We start from the raw sequence: 20,376 nt of genomic DNA, 5'->3' as shown, positions 1-20,376 counted from the left end.
AGTGCGGACCATGTCCTCCACATCCTCAGGTGCAAGAGAAGGGGCATCTCCAGTGATAGATGCAGGGGACATGGAGTCTGCAAAGCGGTCCCCCATGCCATAAATGCGACCTTTATAAAGGTCACTCACTGTCTGTGACCACATAGCATGAGAAGATGCTTCCTCAAGCCTTTGAATATAGTCATCCTACAGTTCAGTTCAGATAATTAGATATTAGTTTGGAGAACTATTTAATAAGTCGCTAATAATAACATATATTATCAATAACTATGACTTACATATGTGGCCTGAGATCGTGTATCAATCCACAGGTTTTTGTCCTACCTGCGAGTGTGTGTCTCCTTAAACAACTCTCCAGTAGTAGGTGGCCTCTTCAACGACTTCTCCTGCAATTGGAAATAAATCACAATCTCAAATATGAAATTATAGATAGAGTAAACTGAATTTTAAAATCACATACCAAGTTCGCCTTAGTGCCAGCCAAAGTCGTAGACCCACCAGTATGCAGTGACCCCCCTTTATTAGATGCCCTGTTTGTCTTGTTCTTTACAGAGAGATTTTTAAACTCATCTGTACCCCAATACTCCTGCAAGGCATGAAGAAAGTTGGGTGCTATCCAATCAACAGTAGAAGGGTCCTGGCGAGCCTCAGTGTACATCTGTCTTAGTCGCTTTGCAGTGCGACTCTTCCAGGCCTTGAAAATCATCTTTTCGTCCTGGGGAGGAATGGAGAAGTTGCTCTACAGAAACACAATTTCATTAGAAGAGGTAAAAATAGTCATATGTAATTACACTTAGTTACCTTCCAATCTTTGAACCATTCCATCTTTGTATCATTTGGCACCTTTGCAAAACTTCTGTAAGGCGCATCAAACATATTCTTAATCGTATCTGTGACCTGATGGAGACCTTTCTGTGGTGGTATCCAACTGATAACACAATAAAATAAAACATAACTACTAACATTCACATTAAATACGCAATGTTAGGCATATTTGATTGAATTACTTACCAAGTGGACCCATCCTATCTCAAAGTTTCTAACGATCTCGATGATGCCTGGGTCTGTGATGACTGCTGCCCGCTTACAGATGGGATAGCAGTGGATCCATCTCCTGTGCCCTGTGTAGACTGTGTGGCCTGTGTAGTAGGGGGTGCAGAGTGTGAAACTTGCTGTACTGGAGGGGGAGGAGAAATATACCCAGGATTGGGCACCATGATAAATTGCTCCTGTCCCCTAACTTGGGAGGTCTGCACTATTGCTGGTGTGGACGTCGAAGTCGGAGCGGTAGGTGAAGAAGTGTTGCCACGATCAGTTTGCTGAGTAACACCCTTCTTACCTTTACCTGTCATATCTAAATCAAACCATATATATGTTTAGAGACAAATACTATAATTTGTTTAAAATATGAATAATATTGGTGATAACTCAAATTAAATAATCATGGCAACATAGTAAATTGACAAACCTACTTACTTTACCTCATTTACTCTGATAGTTCAAGACCACCTTCATCATCATTCGATGAAAGTTTATCCATAATTCCTTCATCCTCATCTTCTATGATGTCATCCATTTCATTATTTCTCATAACTTGGGTAGGAGGGTCAATTATTTCAATTTCATTCAAAGGAGAAGATAAAATTGGAGGGACAACATTGTCTATTACTACACGTGAAGGAATTGAGTCATCAATTTGATATGCATCTTCATCATCTACTTCATCACTTTCAATTCGACCCCTTGGTTTAGTTTTAATTATAATTCTCCAACTTTTATTACATTTTCCAGGGTAAGATAAGAAATATACTTGCCTTGCATTTTGTGCAATGATGAAGGGGTCAAAGCCTCTATATCTTTTGGTATGATTAATCTCAATTATATTGTAATGGTTATGTTTACGTGTACCTGTTGGGCGTGTTGGATCAAACCATTCACACTTGAATAAGACAATCCTTTTGATGGTTTCACCAGCATATTCAAGCTCAACAATTTCATGAAGTTTTCCATACCAATCACAGTCACCATCACTTGAATTTCCTCTTACACTAACTCCACTATTATCTGTTTTTCTCCCTTGACATGATTCAATAGTTTGGAATTTATACCCATTAACAAAGTAAATTAGCCAACAATATTCTTTGTTTTTTGGACCTCTGGACAAGTTATATAGGTCAGGATCTGTGATACCATTACTAGGATCACGCACCTACATATACCATAAATCGATGTCAATTGATTGAATACAGAATAATATTAAAAAGTCGATTAACTAACATGTTAGGGAAATGTCATGACTTACATAACTTTTGAACCATGATGGAAATTGATTAAGGGATTCGTGACCATATAATTGTTCAAAATATCTGTAAACATTGCAACATCATTAACTAGATTTAAATGACCATGATCAGAAAAAATCATTAAAGCAATCATAAGTCACTTACGTTCTGAATGATTGAACTTCATCACAATTTAATAAGATGTGCAAGTGGGTGGCCTCTGATTCATCACCTAAGATCCATCGTTCTTCGCATTTTCTAGATACACGACTTGGTTGGTTGAATATAGATAGACTTGGCTCATTACTACTTTCTCCCCCATCATCATTTCGACCAACCCGAGTTCTCCTATATTGAACATGAGGTTCAAAATAGTATGTGCAAAAATTTGATGTCTCCTTTGATATATATGCCTGGCATATGGATCCTTCCACTTGCGCTCTATTTTTCACAGTCCTTTTGAACCCTCCAATTTCTCGTTCAAACGGATACATCCACCTGTATTGTACTGGTCCACATACACGTGCTTCATACGCTAAGTGTATAGGCAAGTGCTCCATGGAGTCAAAGAAACCAGGGGGAAGTATTCTCTCTAATTTGCACAAAATGACAGGAATATTTTTCTCCATAACTAATAGATCTTCAACCCTTAGAGTAGGTGAACACAGGTCCCTAAAGTACTCACTTAACTCAGTCAATGGCTTCCAAACATGGTCTGGTAGTTCCCTAAATGTAGCAGGTAGAAGACACTCCATGAATATGTGGCAATCATGACTTTTCATCCCAAAAAATCTTCCTTGTTCAACATTCACACAACGACCGAGGTTTGATGCGTAACTGTCAGGCATTTTTAACTCCTTCACCCACTTACACACATCTTGTCTTTGTAGTAAAGTCAGAGTGTAACTTGCCTTTGGCTTTGACCATCGACCATCTGGAAGTTGTTGTAACCTCAATTCATGACGCGAGCAATATTCTTCTAAATCTTGCCTTGCCTTGACATTATCTTTAGTTCGATCAGTGTCCATTACAGTATTCATGATATTGTCAAATACATTTTTTTCCACATGCATCACATCTAAACAATGACGAACTAAGTTATCCTTCCAATATGGGAGCTCCCAGAATATACTTTGTTTGGTCCAATTATGTGTTATCCCATAACCTGGAAACCTAATGAATTTTCCTACTTCTGTTATTTTTGGCAAGTGTTTAACTCTATCCCATACTTGATGACCATTTAAACGGGCGGGAGGGTCCTCATTCTCAACAGTTGCTTTCTTAAATTTGTACGCTTGACGCCTATAAGGATGTTCCATATCTAAAAATCTCCTATGGCAATCAAACCATGAATTTTTTCCTCCATGTTTTAAAGTAAATGCCTTTGTATCCTCCATACAAATTGGACATGCTAATTTCCCTTGAGTCATCCATCCAGACAACATTCCATAAGCAGGAAAATCATTTATCGTCCACATCAGTGCTGCCTTCATGATAAAATTTTGCTTCCTTGATACGTCATAAGTTACTACACCCTCACACCATAACTCTTTCAACTCATCAATCAAAGGTTGAAGGTATACATCAATTTTAGCCTTTGGATTTTCTGGACCAGGAATTATTACAGTCAAGAATAAATATGGATTTTTCATGCTCATTTCAGGAGGAAGATTAAAAGGTGTAACCACAATAGGCCAACAAGAATATGGTTTATTAAATTGATTGTTTGGAGCGAACCCATCAACACATAACCCTAACCTTACATTTCTAGGATCGGATGCAAACTCAGGATACATTTGATCAAAATGTTGCCAAGCCTGACCATGAGATGGATGAGTCATTATCCCATCACTCCTTTTATTTTCAGCATGCCACGTCATGTAAGGAGCTGAACTCATAGACGCATACAACCTTTTTAGCCTAGGAATCAAAGGTAAATAATGCATTCTACTTTGCGGTACATCTTTATGTTTACCACTTCTACCACCTCTTCTTAATTTAAACCTAGGCTCTCCACAAAATTTGCAATTGGTCAAAACAGCATCATCTTTGTAATACAGCACGCAGCCTTTCAAACAACAATCAATTTTGACTTCTTTTAATCCATGTTTAGAAACTAATTTTTTGGCTTGGTAAAAGTCCTTTGGGATGGAGTCAGGTTCGGGACTAAGCTCACTAATTAATGTAGCCCATTGATCAAATAAACTCTGACTTTGATTGCCTTCTGACTTTATGCTTAACATTCTTATTGCTAAAGATAACTCTGAATGCACACACCCATCCCATAAAGGCTTGTTTGCTGCTTCTAAAACATTATAAAACTTTGCAGCCTCTCCATTAGGTTCTTGTTCAGCTTCAAAATCATAAAAAATTTCAAATTGAGGACCAACAGCATCATAAACCATTTCTTGATAACGACTATTGCTTTCTTCCCAACTTACATTACCTACATGACCACCTGATTGTAATATATTTGAATTACCTACTTGATTTTCTAAATTAACTTCTTCCCCATGCTCAGTCCATATCCAATAATCATGTTTAAATCCAAACTTATACAAATCATATCTAATTGAATCAATATCCAAAAATTTTCTACACTTGCACTTAGAACATGGACACTTAACGACCTGATTGGTGATGAATTGCTGTGAATTACAACAGACGCGTATAAATTCCTCTACACCCTCAAAGAATTCAGGTTTTATTCCCCCCCCGACTTGGGTGCAACCTATCATACATCCACTGACGATTTCTGAGATACATCTTCCTCAAGAACTATATAAACCTAATACAAATATACAATGTGGTATCAACCTTCTAAAATACATTACAGAAATTTTTAATATAAATTTTGGCAGAATCTCCCCTAATACATGTTAATTTCCTTACTTTTGTTTACCATTTTTTTACAAAAATGAAAATTTCACTTAAAATCAACTAATAAATTATATAACAATAAATTATTCGATACATCAAACATAAACACATCACAAACCTAAACCGTTCTAGAGCACATCTCCTTGTAACTCCACAACATGCATATTCTACAAACTCCACAAATACAAACAATCCCACAGCACACAATAATCAGGTTCGAAGAAGGACCTCTACGCCCTTCCCCCCAGTCATACAATCTCCAATCCTACAACTCTATCTTAGAAATTTTAAGTCTCTAAAAAACATAAAAAATTAAAAAACTAAACCGATTAAAAGTTAGAGTATCGTACCAGGAATACAATGATGCAAAAAAACTTTCAAATGGTTGCTCCAATCACTCGCAATGGCCAAAACACTGAGCTCCTAGAGAGAGAGAGGGGGGGTTCTGATAATGGGGGAGGGGATGAGGAGACGCAGTTTTTATGGGTTTCAGTCATTACAAACGAAAAAATTCGTCTGTAATGGGTTTAATGAAACGGTGCGTTTCAGGTGGCAAATGATAGACGGATTTTTTCGTCTGTAAATGCGTCAATCCCATTTACAGATGAAAAAATCCGTCTGTAATTTGCCGCCTGAAAGGTCGGTTAAAACCGCCATATTTACAGATGAAAAAATCCGTCTATAATTTTCCCCTATAATATTTCCTCCTATTTTCAAATTACAAACAGAAAAATCCGTCTGTAATTGCTGTCTATAACGTTTGGCGCCAAAAGGCGGGCTAAATACAGATGGATGTTTCAGAAAAAAAAAATTATTCCACAAATTCGTCTGTAAAGCCGTCTGTAATACAGACAGATTAGAATCTGTCTGTATTAAGCACTTTTCTAGTAGTGACTATTAAGTGGAGTCTTTTTCCTTTTAGTATTGATGGGATTGACATCTCTTATGTATTTTTTTGCAAATAACATTATCTTAGTAGTTAAAACTAATGTAGAACAAGCTACTATTATTAAATCAATTTTTAATAAATTTTGTTCAACTTCTGGTTTGAAAATCAAATTTAATAGATTATCTCTCTATTTTTCTAACAATACCGATTATGCCTTAACTTAGAATATTAGTGAAATTCTGGGCATCCAACTTTCTACTCAATTTGGTAAGTACCTAAGCATTCGCATCAGTTATTACAAGTCTAATAGGCATTAATTCTCGTTATTGTTGATAAGATTAGGATGAAACTTTTCATCTAAAAAATTAACTCTCTCTTCCTAGCTAGGAGGGTAATTCTAGCTCATTCTTGCCTTAGGAGTATTCTCTCTTATGTGATGTAATTTGTGATTATCCTCATTTCTGTTTGTAATGAAGTAAATAAGCTCTATAGACACTTCATTTGGAGATCTTTAAGAGGAAGGAAATGTCATCTAATAACTTGGAAGGGTATTTATAAACCTAAGTCTGAAAGAGGTCTTGATTTTAAAAATCTCCATATACTGAATAGCTATTATATTATGAAATTATGTTAGAGACTGAGTACCTATCACTCTGATTTGTGGGCTTAGGTTGTTAAACAAAAATATAAAATTTTCTTTAACAAATTCTCCTTTACTATAAATAATCGTTGTTCTATCTTTGGAAGAGTATAACATTTGTGTGCCCTAAATTCTCCCTAAGCCAAGGCTGGATAATTAGGATGGGATGGATACTAAATTTTGGAGGGATGCTTGAATTCCTGAGGTGTCTGTGTTGTACCATGCTGCCTAACACCATGTCCCAAGCATGAGTTAGATTCTTTTACTGCTTTATTTGCCAATAAGGAAAGTTGGGACTAGGACAAAATTGAGTGTATGCTTCTTCTCCAATTTTGTCTCTAGATTTCTCAGATCAATCTTTCTGCCCAGACTAGAGGGACAGATTCAATTTTCTAGAATTTAACAGCCAATGGTACTTTTTCTGTCAAGTGAGCCTGCCACTTTTATTATAAGTTTGTTCAAGGACTTAAGAATAGTCAAAATATCTTTCATTATGTTTGGAAGTGGCAAGGGTCTCTCAAAAATTGCATTCTTTCTATATAACTTGACCCATGACAAGTTGTTACTAATGAGGAAATTTTTTTTTTTGGAAATATGACTGATTTCGTTCTCTACCTTAGGTGTGGTGAGGCGCCTGAAACCATTATGCATGTTTTTAAATATTGTTTTTATATAAGGCAAGTCTGGGAGCATTTTATTTTTTCTAATCAATGGGTCCAATTTTATAGTATGGGGATTACAAACTAGTTATTTCTGAACTTTGCAAATAATAGGCTTAGCAAATTTACTAATTGGTATTGTATATTTGGTTTGATTACTTGGCATTTGTGAAAAGATAGAAATTCTCTTATTTTCCAAGCCTCTTTTCTCCTTTCGCAACAAATTATTCATAAAATCTTATATGATTTAAACTTTTAGTTTAGTTGTTGCATGAATAAAATCAGACCTTTACTTAGAATTACAAATGATCCAATCAGAACCAAATAGATCTTTCCTCCTTCCTATGATGGAGTTACCTATGCAGAGATAATCCGTGACAGTAATGGCAATTTTATTTATGGTTTTTGTATTAAACTTAATGACTACTCCCCTCTTACTGCTAAGATATGGGTTTTATATTGGGGATTACATTTGATTTCTATGGAGGATATTCAAATCATATGGGTGGAGAATGATTCAACAAAAGCCTTGGCTTTACTTCATTTACAACAGCCTTCACATCTTTTGTTTGAGTTGATAGATTAACATTAAAAATTTGATAAAACTCATTAGATTCATTGGATTTGCCCACATCTTTAGGAAAGCTAACCTTTGTGTTGATAAACTTGCTAAATTAGGCCTAGAGGGCCCTTTAACTCTCTTATTTTGATGCAGCTGTTAGCAATTAGAATTTAAGTTTTATATTTTACGAGTAGAATGTTTTTTTTCTGTTTCAAACAAAGTGGTCAGTTGTTGACCTATTCTTTAGGGATATGGAGCTAACTTTTAGCTCATGTTTTTAAGTAACCACCCACTAGTCTATGCATGAAATTAGTGGGTGCAGATGACGATTTTATTTTGTACGGCTATAAAGTCTAAATTGCAGTTTTAAATTAAATAACACTTAAAGTACAAAAATTCTTACTATTGTGTTCACAACTGCTTCTATTGATTTGCCTTCCTTTCTTTGCTTTGATGCTAGTGGAAGTTGGGCTTATAGGATTGTTTTCTTGTTTGTTTATTTTTATTTTATTTTATTTTTAACTTTTAACCCCATTGTATAGCAAAATAAGAAGAAGAAGAGAAATTGTAAAAAATTATAAAATATTTTTAAAAAAAATGATTGAATTGTGAAAAAAAAAATGCAAAGTTTGGAGGACCGTCAACCCAAAAAATTCCAAGAACCGACAAAGCTTGCCCCGAGTCTAATGAATCACTCGTGAGCATCCAAAGTTTAAAGAAATGTCTTGGTTTTTTCAGGTAAAACGAAATTAGGAACTCTGTCTTTGGGGGTGGACCTCTGTATTTTAAGTTCTCGGGCTTGGAATTTTTGGGCCTGATAATTAAAAGCCTGCAAACTTCTTACCAAAAACGAGAAAGAGAAATATCTTGACCTGACAAAAAGAGAGAAATTGGAAACTATTTGTCATTGACAAAAGAATAAAAACTAGGATACATGATCGATCACATTCTGACTTTTTTTTTCAATAATTTATTATTAAGTAAGTAAATAGCACAAGCAAAATAATAGTTCAACTATTGAATTTTAAACAATATAAAACAAGCATGGCACGGTCGCTACATTAATCAAAAGTGTTTAGTTTAGTAAATATGTTTCATTTGCGATTTCCAAGTACCGTTAAAGAATCCTCGTAACGTATTCCAAAGGAACAAACCCTTTTATTTTTAAGCATACTTAATTGATGTTCTGCTCGGTGATGAAACATTATTTTTACACTTTTTGTAATGTTAAGTAGGACATAAGACACAACGCACATTACTTGACTTTTTTGTGTGTAGATTAAAGGTATTTTTTAGTGAGATAATCATGTTAGAGTGAGATTGGATATGATCCTTATTCATCGCTTCACTTGTATACATAACTTGTTTGTTAGATTCACTTTTTCACACACGCATATATAATTAAATATTAAATAATATATATAACAATATTATTGAAATATTTATTAAAATAAACGTCTAAAATATTTTTTCATTAAATACCTACAAAGTATCACGTTATTAAAATAATGTCTTCGTAATTTTATAAGCAAGACACGTATCCATTAGAATAATATACGGTCTTTTATACTACATTACATATAGGTATTTAAAATATTTAAAAACCACACATACACTTACGTATGCAAACGCGTTTGTTTGTGGTTTGAGTTAAGGAAACATATTTCTTGACTCAAACAATTTCCTAAAAAATAAAGTATGGCACTATGACATGCTTGCCTCATCTCATGCTATAATGTGACAATTTCCCAAATTCTAGAACATTGTTTATAACTGTAAAACATTATTTGATGTAAGAAGTTGAGGAATTATAAACTAAACATATATGTAACGAAAATTTATGGCTCTAAACTTACATATATATGTTCTTTTTATTATCATTATTGTTAAAAATAGCTATTCATACCATGTCATAACATGAAAAACAAAAAAAATTGCATCAGTTCCCAGTAACATTTTTGGTATTTTAGTTTTTTTCTCCTACATTACACGATTTTGCTGCAGTCTGAATGCAAACGACGAAAAAGAGAATCTTCAACTCACCACCGTCCATTGAACAACAGCTGTTGTTCACTGATCCATGCAACCAACCCTTCGTCGCAGGTTATCCCTATTGTAGACAAAACTTAAATGCGGTAATTTCTAATGATAATAAAAAAATAATTTTAATACATAGTATGACAAAATTACATTCAAAATAAATAAATATTAATTTTTAAACGGGACTGAAATTAAGCAACTAATAATAAAAAATTATTATATTTTATAATTTTAATACAATAAATATGTATTATTTTTTAATTTTTTTTATAAATGTTTAAACTTAGCTTTTATGTTTTAAAAAAGAAATTATTAAATAATAACATAAAAAATTTATAATAAATTTAAATTCAGCCATTACTCCTCGTGTCATAGTCTTGTATTTAACAACTTCAACCGACCCTAATAAATTATCATTTAGTAGAGATAAGATGTGAGAAAAGTTTGACTAAAGGAATTGCATGAAGAAAGATGGTGACCAGATGCAGCAACCATTGGACTGGGTTCACCATCAAAACGTGCCCCACAGCAGAGTCAGTCCACTTAGAGTTGAATGCTTCTGTTCACCGTAATTCAGCAATTTCCATTCTATCCAAAATGTACATCTTGATTCCAGATATGTAATTTCAATTCATTTAAACATAAGAATAGAACATCAATTGGGTCACCTTGAATTTTACCCCTTTTCATCTTGATTATGATTGTTCATCGCGAGGTCAACAGAAAGAAAAAAAAAATTTGGGTTCAAGTTTACAAAATATTTTTTCATACTTTCTAGACTTGAATGTATCATTTTTACCTCTACATTTTTGTGAAATTTTGATTTTACTCCCTCTCTATATTTTTTATTTTAATCTCTGATTTTTAAAACTTAACATATTTTATCGTCAGTAAAGTCATGATTAATTAAAAAGTTGCCATACGTTATTTTTTGTGCTACGTGTTTTTTTGAAAAAATTAGTTTTCAACTCATAATTTGAAAACTTGCTACGTAGTCCTTTCATGACTCACCCCCATATTTCCAGGATTTGAAGTCAAGTAAAACGAAACCCACAATTATTGTACGTTGTCGCAATCTGAGGAAAATTGCTTTTTACATAGCTTTTTGTTTTTTTTTTTCAAGATTTTTAATTATGTAAAGAATAATTAGGTTAAATTATAAATTTAGTCCATATACTTAACACATTTTTAATTTAATTCCTGCATAAAAAAGTTACAATTTAATTTCTTCACAAGCATAACTTTTTAAATTAGTTTTTGTCATTAATAATATATTAATGACGTTAGATAAAAATGGTCAAAATAGAAAAAAAAAATAAAACTAAAACGTAAATATCAATTTTAGAGATTAATTTGTAAATAAATATAATTATAAAAATCAAATATGTATTCTAACAAATAATAAAAATTACATTACAAACTTATTTAAAAAATAAACCAGGTACTAAATAAAAATTTTACAAAATTTTAAGACTAGATTAAACAAATGATTGAGATTAATAACATTATATAAAACAGTATATTTTTTTATTAATTAATAATTAAGTGTGTTTTAAATACAAAATTAATAAAATTCAACCTCAATAACTTAAATTAATATTTTTATAAGATTATTTTTTATTATAAATTTAAATAAACTAATAAAGTATTAGAATTAATATTTTAATTTTATTTTTTATTAATATTTTTATTATATATTTAATTTTTTATAATATTTAAAAATAATATTTTAAAAAAATTACTATAATTAGGATATGAAATGATACTGTATATAAATTTGCTTAAAAATATAACTTTTAAAATTTAAAAATTTTATATTTTTTTAATTTGATACCTTATATTTTCTTTAAAAAAAATTTAATGAAAAAGGTTAAAAGAAACATTTGGACTTCTAAGATGAATATCTAACTTTTATAATTTCTTTTATTTTTTAATTTGAATACACGTTTAATCTTTATAATCATATTTATCTATAGTTAACATTTAGTTTTAGTCTTTATAAATTTACATCTTTCTTATATATCAGCGTTAACATATTTTTAATGGTAAAAACTAATCTAAAAATATTAATTGAAATAAGAACTAAATTATAACTTTTATTATGTAAGAATTAAATTAAAAAAACTCTTGTTAAATATAAAGATTAAATTTATGATTTAATATAAAGTATATTTATCAAAATTTGTATAAAAAATGAAATTAGTTTTGTAAATAAATTCTTAAAATTATTTATAAAAAGAAAATTTTAAAAGTAGGAAAAATATACATATGAAAAACTAACAATAATTCAACGTAAGAGACATTGTATGGTAATGTTGTGTAATGTTGTCCCACTAAACCCGCCAAAAAAAGGCCCCCTTGACCTGTGTCTGTATTTATTTTGACCCACACATGATGTAATGAATCAATGAAGCCTATCATAATCCACATAAGCCGTGATGCAATTTATTTTGACTCTGTCGAACACACAAAATGTCCACTGCCAGCTGTTTGTTTACTTCTGCAATTTGTTTTGTTTGATTCTAATTTATTTTCCAAGTTATTTATTTATTTGTGCAATTTCTTTTGTTTGGTATTTTGTTGTTTGATCCCAGTATCTTGTTTTTATTCGTGTAAATTGTTTATCAATTGTGCAATAAAATCATGGTTTTGCGTTTTTCTAGAAGTCAAAAGTAGCAGTTTTGAATTTGTTGACTTGTGTAAGTCAACCTTTATTAATAATTCATTGTTGGAACTGCTAACTAATAGAGGGCCATTCAAAAGAAATAATGTGTTCGATTCTAAATTACTATCATTGATGTTCTCACCTTTTATATAGCAATCGCACACTTAGTTGTTACAACAAGTTACATAGGAGTTTTATAATTGCTGGTAAAGTCTTCTTGTACAGTATTGAATTTTACAAATGTTTTGTAAGATAAAAAAAAATTATCTATGCTTAGATGTAATTTTTTTAATCGTTTTGGTAATAAATTTATGTAGAAATATGAAAAAGGAAAAAAACGCAATTTTTTATTACTTTTGTGAATACCAATTTTTGAAAAAAAAAATAGTAGTAATAATAATAATAATATTTCAATTTTTTTTACTATTATAGTTTGTCTTATTTTATAAAATTAAAAAATAATAATTTCATTTTTTAAAAAAATTAATCCTTGCATATTTGAAAAATATATATTTAATTTCAAAGATAGAAAGTTTGTCGTTATAAAAGTAAATTCTATAAAATCAGAATTAACTTTTAACATTAGAAAAGAAATTAGACAAAAAATTTAGCTTTATTTAGTCTTAGAGAATATATTTTTTTTTTTAAAAAAAAGAGAGGAAATAAGAGAATCCAAAAAAGAGAAACTAGAAATAAGAAATTAAAATGGGAAAACAATAAATAAAAAAGATCTTGAAGATAAAATTATATAAAAATAAGAGTAGAAAAAAAGAAAAAAGAAAAAAAAAACTAAAAGAGAGAATTTTAATACAAAAAATTAATTATCTTCTACTTAGTTTACTATAATTTTTGACTTCTTATGTTGAAGAAGTTCTTCTGTCAAGTATGATGAATATTCGCTCATATCCTTAATTTATAGAAAAACTGTATCTCATTTTTTTAACAATGTTTCTCTTCGATATTATGTAACTTACTTGATAGCATACAAAAATGATGAATATAATTTATCTAGTAATATGTGATGTGATGAATAGTAATTTTATTTTGTTTTTAGTTTAATTCGATAACTCACATCATGATATGTTGTTTTCCATTCTTTCAATTATGTACATCACATTTATAAAACTCATTCATTTAATTTTGCCAAACTTTTGTTCACTATACCATTTACCAATCCTTTTTCACATTTTACCATCGACTTCTATTTTATTTCTCATATTTATGGAGTAGAATTTTTTTACACTAGTGTAACTCTAAAAATTCTTATGTTTAATCTCAATCTTTTATTTAACTAATATTTAACAGGTTATAATTTATTATTTCACTGACTATTAGATGTAAGTTAAATGAAAAACTTAAATCAAATATAAGAGTTTTTAGGCTTACACTAGTGTGAGAAGATTCTTTATTATTATTAAAAAATAAAAATTAAATTACATATTTTAATTATTAATCATATTTATATTTATAAGTAAGTAGAATGTAATATATATTTTATTATTATTATTATTATTTTATTAAATTTATTATCTTTAAATAAAAAATATTCTTTATTTGTTAATCATACATATTTTATTAGTTATTAGTTTCAATATCTTTTTTTATAAAAATAAATAAATAAGTCAATTTATTATTATTTCTATCGTAATATTTTTTTTTCTTTATTTGGTACTAAGGTCTCTATTTTTGTTTTATTATTATATAAGGTTAGCATAATTTGTTTTGTATATTTTATTTTATTTCATTTTTTATAATTGACAAATTAAATTTATTATATAATTATATAATAAATAAATACTTGAAATTGTTACAATGATTTAAAATGAATAATAAATAAAAAGTAAGAAGACTTTAAAATAATCAATAATAAATCACATTATTTATTTATTTATTTTTGTCAAGAGTAAAAAAAATATAAATAAAAAGAAACATAGATGGTGACATCACACATCCTAATAGTTGCATAGTCAAATATGATGTCCAAGTATCCAGTCCTGACAAAAAAAAAAGTATCTTTCATGGTTTTCTTCAATGACCTATCACTATGGGTTTTCCGAATTTGAATTCACAACTCTTCATAGAAATAGATAACTGATAAGTTATTGGCAGACGTAAAAGGTATTAGATAAACAAATGTATGATATAAATTTGACTTAAATAAATTTTTGGTCAATTATTTTTTTAATTAGTTTCTATATATAAAGAAATTAATAACAAGCGGATTTGTAAAAATTAGTCTCTTTCAAGTTAAACACTAACCATTTTGTTTATAATAATTAATTCTAAAAATAATAACATTCGTAGCAATCAAAAATTTATTTAAGCTGATAGTTTTTCTCATCATGTTACTTTTGATAATGATAGCATGAAGCTATGTTTTAGTCTTAAGTTATATAGCTTTTGAAAAATGCATACGATGTATATTGCTATTGTTGTTTTCCTGTGCTGCCGTGCCTTCTGCGGCTTAATTAAATGCTTTTCGATCTCTACCAAAAAATTCAAAGTTAAGAATTTTTTAGCAGAATTTATGCATCATATTAATCCTAAACTTGACATCAATTTAGTATCCTAGGACGGCTCATAAAGATGATGGTTGTCGAGTCAAGTATTATCACTATCAAAGCATTTTAGCATGTTCATGAATTGAAACCCTCGAGTACAAAATATGAAGAAACAGTAATTATACTCCTAGGAACACTAAAATTAGAATGCAAGATGACCAGTTGTCTAATTATACAGTGGAGCTTACTGGTGTTAAATATAAGGGCTGTATGAAGCAAAGTATTCAAACTAGTATATGCTTAGGATAATGCATGCAGGCCCATAAATTGAGATGATCTTGGGATTAAGGAAAAGCCGATGCAAAAAAAGATTAATATTTTATTAAAAAGTATATAAGCACTTTGTGGGCTTAATTAAAGACATTATCCTACGTATTTTTTATTTAAAAATACATCTTTTTGAAAAATAGGACAGCTATTAAGTGAAGTGACATTATTTATGATAGGGTTGGAGTTTAATTAATAAAACTTTCGATTCCCTTAGATATCTTAGAGAGACTACGCATTTAGATAGTGAGGATGAGAAGTATTCCTGTGGTTGCAATTACCTCTTACATTCAAAGTTAATATTTTCAACTTAATCAATTAAACATAACTTGAATAAGAAAACAATATTTTTTGGTCTAACTCTCTCAGAAGCAAGAGCCAAAAAGCATTCTAACTTATTTCTGAAATGGATTTAATTACCTTAAAATATATTTTCGGTTTCTATAAGTTTTTTTTCCCTCATTTTTGTTTCTAATCTTTATCTACTGAAAGTTATGAGACTATAATAAAAATAATAAAACAAAAATTTATAGGATTAAACCAATTTCAAATAATAAAGTGCAGCAAGCAGTTTGAAAGAAAAGTAAAATGAACATACTTGAAAAAAAATTGTCTTTTGAATAAATTTATACAACATACTCTTTTCTTTTTCTTTCACATAACAAATATCATCTATTATTTTCTCTTTCTTATTAATCTTAAATAGAAAAAGAATTTAGAAATCAAGATAAATCACTATTTTGTTAAACTCGTCAAAAGTTGCGAGTTGCGTAGAGTTCTTATATAACTATATTATTTTATCTTTAGTAAAGTAACGTACTAACTTATCAACTGATCTTCGTGGAGTAATTTTTTTTTTCACTCTCTCTAATTTATTTATTTATTTTTATTTTAGAGTTGTCCTTTTTCGTTGAGTATGACATGCATGTATTTTACATATATTGAAAACAAATTTGAAGGCAAGGAAAGATATTTGAGTGAAATAAAGTTCTCCAATGCATGGGAATATATCACTTACGAGTCTATTATTAGAAAAAGAAAGATTCAAAATTTCAAAGGTATAAAAATCATCGACGACAAGACAAAGAATGGTGATGGAAGGAGGTATTGTTTCGTTAAACCAGTTTAAGTAAGGTTTGAATGAATTTGTCCTAAAAAAGAACAACAGGTAACATTGACGTGGTAAATAGTCAATGATCAAAGTTTTAAACTTGGTAAAGCGAGAGGATAAATGGCATACGAGGCAGAGGCTTTGACTTGAACATTTGGGGCTGTGAGCTTTGTAAAAGAGAGAGATGTATGTTGAATTAGAGAGACAAAGGGAGTTGAGGCAGTGGAAAAAGTTTGAAGGAGTAAGAGAAGTAGCATTGTGAAGAGAGAGTTGGGAGCATAACACTTCAACGACGTTCTCTGAATATTGTTTTTGAAAAGTGTAACATGAACAATTTTTCAAAGGAATGTATATTGTACTGGATAAAGAACTGATCGGCCTACATATAAAAAAAAAAAACTGAATACCTATTCGGCCCAGTTTAACTGAATATTTTGTTGTTAGAATTAAAAAGTAATTAATCCAATTAAGGATAATAATTAGAGTATTATCTACTTTAAGTAAATAGCCAAAATCAAGGCTAACTCAGCAGGTCTATTAGCCTATAACAATGCCTATAAAAAAAAATAGGAAGTACAGGTAAAAGGTTGACTTTTTATTATTAAATAGCTCAAAACCGAATCTTGACTTTAGCATCGAAGTGCCTTTTGCAGGTATTCTCCCCACTTCAATAACAGTCAGTCAGAAGGACGTCACCGTTTCAGAACAGATACTTGAAGACTAATATTTCTTTAGCAAGAACATATATGATTTTTGGAATGTCCTTCACCAAAAGGTATTTGAAAAAAAAAAAGTTGATATATTGAATAAAAATTATATAAAAAAAGAAACTCCCTCTCTTTAAACTAATATTTTTTACCAAAAAATTAAACTAATATTTTAGTCCACTTTAAAAAACCAAACAGTGGTGCCACCTTGCCACCCCTACACGTGCCTTCATAGTCCATTTCGGAAATAGAAAAACAAGAAAAATACATGAAACTGTTGAGCCCAAATGGAGCCAATACACGCCGCCGTGTGTCACTTCCACTGGCAGCAACTAACAAAGTTAACAAAACCAATTTATAGAGCAAAAGAAACGACGCACAAATAATACTAAACTTTCTTACATAGAAATTGAGAAAATTACAAACGACAACCCAAAGTTAAAAAGTACAAATTAAAAAAACAAAAATTACAAGCTACCTCCCTCCGGTCATGACTCAAAACACTAGCCAGAGGATAAGGATCTATACCAACACCACCATCTAAGTACATGACAAAACCATAATAACAGCAACCTTAAAATTACATCCTGATCAACCATAAAAAAAAACGATTGGTTAATTTTACAGGATTTGTCCTAAAGAACACAGAAACGCTAGCTAGGATTTGACTCTTCCGAAGTGAATAAACGTGTAAAATGAAAATTTGGGCCTTTTCACTTTACATATTTTCTTATTTTAGAAGAGCTAAATCCTTTACATAATTAATTAGCTAGAGGCAGTAGCAACTTGTGTCTGCTATAAAAAACGAACAGACACAGATGCTTCCTTAATTTGATGTTTTCTCTTACCCAAGGCATTGTAAGAGAAGCACGATTTCAGAGATAGAAACAGGCCACGTTGTCGAGTTTAATTAAGAGACATCGGAGCTATAAGCACTTGGTGGTGGGGTGGATGTCCCAGAACCACCATAATTATTATTATCACCATTTCCCTTCTCTTTTTCAGTCTTTGAAAATGTAGAGGCCACAAACTTGACCAAGCTCCTAAATATATGAGCTTTGATCTTACCTCTTTTGGGGGGAAGGTTTGTTTTGTCGTTTTGAATTGTGTTGGAACTAGCTGCCATTAATTCAGTTTGTTTTGCACCTGTGAAAATAAGATGAAAAAGAAACAAATAGAGAGTGAGTACGTATATAAAGGTAGGAGAAAAATTAACACTTTAAACGGTCTCTGTGCCTAACTAGGCTAGAAAGAGCACAGGGAAGGGGAAGAAGAGAAAGGGAGAGAAAAAGGGGGGCGAATTTTTTAGAGTAGTTTAGGATTCCCTTGGTCTAGTTTTTGGTGCTATTTATGGTCTGAAAAAGTGCTTTTTTAAATATTTTTTATTACGAGAAACGAAACCAATCTCAGTATAATAATTTAAAATAACAGTATCTTTTTTAATAAAGAGCAAATTACGTGGAAGATAGTGTTCAGGTGGGTCCTGCTTGGGCAAGTCATGACTAGGAAATTTCGCTGTTTATTTCGTATTTTTGGGTTTTCATTGGTTATAGGAAGCAAGTGGGCTAATAAACCGTTCTGTGCGCACCATGTCACCGTCCTAAGTATGAGCTTTTCACACTACGTATTATGAATCTAATGCATGTTTAATTTTACTTATTTTCAATAAATTGTTTTTCTTTCTGTTATAGAAAAACTCGTGAAACGAAAATTTTACTACGAAAACAAAGGTTTAAAGAAAATATTTAAAAGATTTTATAGAAAAATTTATTGAAATAATTTATTTTTTTATAATTTATCAAAATAAATTATTTTAATAGATTTTATAATTAAATTTATGATATATGATATTATTTTAAAATTATGAAATGGATACTTTATTAAACTATATATCTAAATACAACTTGTATTATAAAGGACATAAAAAAATATGCTGATATGTATAACAGTATAATAGTGTAAGTGCTGCTTCACTGCTTCTTAATGTTATTCACCATCTTCTTTCCTTACCTCTCAAATAATTAGTTTGTTTAAAGTTAAAATATAATAGATAAAATTTAAATAAGAATGTTTTAGTCAATTTATATACTAAAATTATACATTGTTTAGAATTTTTATAAAATGTATATATAATTTGAAGAAATAGAATGGAAGGAGCAATAAAAAGACCCTTACTAAATTAATGGTGTTATTTCTTTACCTCGTTGTTTATATTAATTTAGTATTTACTATATTTTATAAAAATGAAAGGAGAAAAGATTAAAAACAACTGGATTTATCTTTTTTTAAAATAAATGTAGGGTAAAATTATATAAATAAACCATAGAAATATTTTTTTATTTATAAATAAAGCAAACCAAGTTTATTACTCCTTCCATTTTATTTATTTAAAACTGTACGTAAAGATTTTAAAAATTTAAATGGAATCTAGCTAAATAATGTCTTTAGAGCATTAATTTAAAAAATAAAAAAATATGTTTTAACTAAAATATTAAAAATTATAAAAATAAGTGTATTTATTATAAAATTTTATTAAATATTTCATTTAGATTATATTTAATAAAAATAACTTGCAATTGTTAACATTTCTATTACTTTTTTATCAATCTTTTTTATAAGATAATTTATCTTTCATACAATTAAAACATTATATATATATATATATATATATATATATATATATATATACACACACACACACACCTTTTGTTTTCTTTATATTCATAATAGTCTTATTTTTTCTATTTTTTATTTATTTTCTTAGTATTTTTATGTATATATATTTTATATTAAAAATAGCTTATATTAATTTATATTCAAACATATATGAAGAGAAGTTTTTATTTTTTATATAATTATTTAATTAATTGATTGATAATAAATAAATAAAATAAATGATATTTAACTTTAATATTACATTTATTTTTAAGTTATTTAAAATAAATCAATTAATTATATAACTAGTTTATTAAATTATTTTAATTTTATAAATTATTTATACAATTCTAAGCTTTTAAATATTTCACAATTTAGCTAAAGATTTTGTGACTTATGTGGTGTATTGCTTAGGTCCAAAAAAAATGGTGAACTTTTGCGAGTTAAGTATAATCGCT

General features: G+C 29.6%; 1 protein-coding gene across 1 annotated transcript; it reads right to left on the bottom strand.

Annotated features, from left to right (window-relative positions):
* Positions 1-1,486: 1,486 nt before the first annotated feature.
* LOC113859771 lies at positions 1,487-3,775 on the bottom strand. The gene is made up of 3 exons (XM_027492462.1): positions 2,549-3,775; positions 1,909-2,209; positions 1,487-1,668 (listed from the first exon to the last, which is right to left on the bottom strand). The coding sequence occupies exons 1-3, from the start codon at positions 3,773-3,775 to the stop codon at positions 1,487-1,489; spliced, it is 1,710 nt and encodes a 569-aa protein (XP_027348263.1).
* Positions 3,776-20,376: the final 16,601 nt, after the last annotated feature.

Source organism: Abrus precatorius, unplaced genomic scaffold (genome assembly GCF_003935025.1).
Source record: "Abrus precatorius isolate BTA unplaced genomic scaffold, Abrus_2018 Scaffold2, whole genome shotgun sequence".
NCBI classification, from domain to species: Eukaryota; Viridiplantae; Streptophyta; class Magnoliopsida; order Fabales; family Fabaceae; genus Abrus; species Abrus precatorius.
This window is presented reverse-complemented; position numbering and strand designations above follow the sequence as displayed.

Excerpts from the sequence above, each read along its gene's own strand:
- LOC113859771 (XM_027492462.1), bottom strand. The coding sequence starts at position 3,775 with ATGAAGGCAGCACTGATGTGGACGATAAATGATTTTCCTGCTTATGGA. Across the intron at positions 2,210-2,548 it reads TATTCAACCAACCAAGTCGT|GTGCGTGATCCTAGTAATGG; the intron begins GTATCTAGAAAA and ends TGGTATATGTAG. Across the intron at positions 1,669-1,908 it reads TGATCCAACACGCCCAACAG|TAATAGACAATGTTGTCCCT; the intron begins GTACACGTAAAC and ends CTTCACGTGTAG.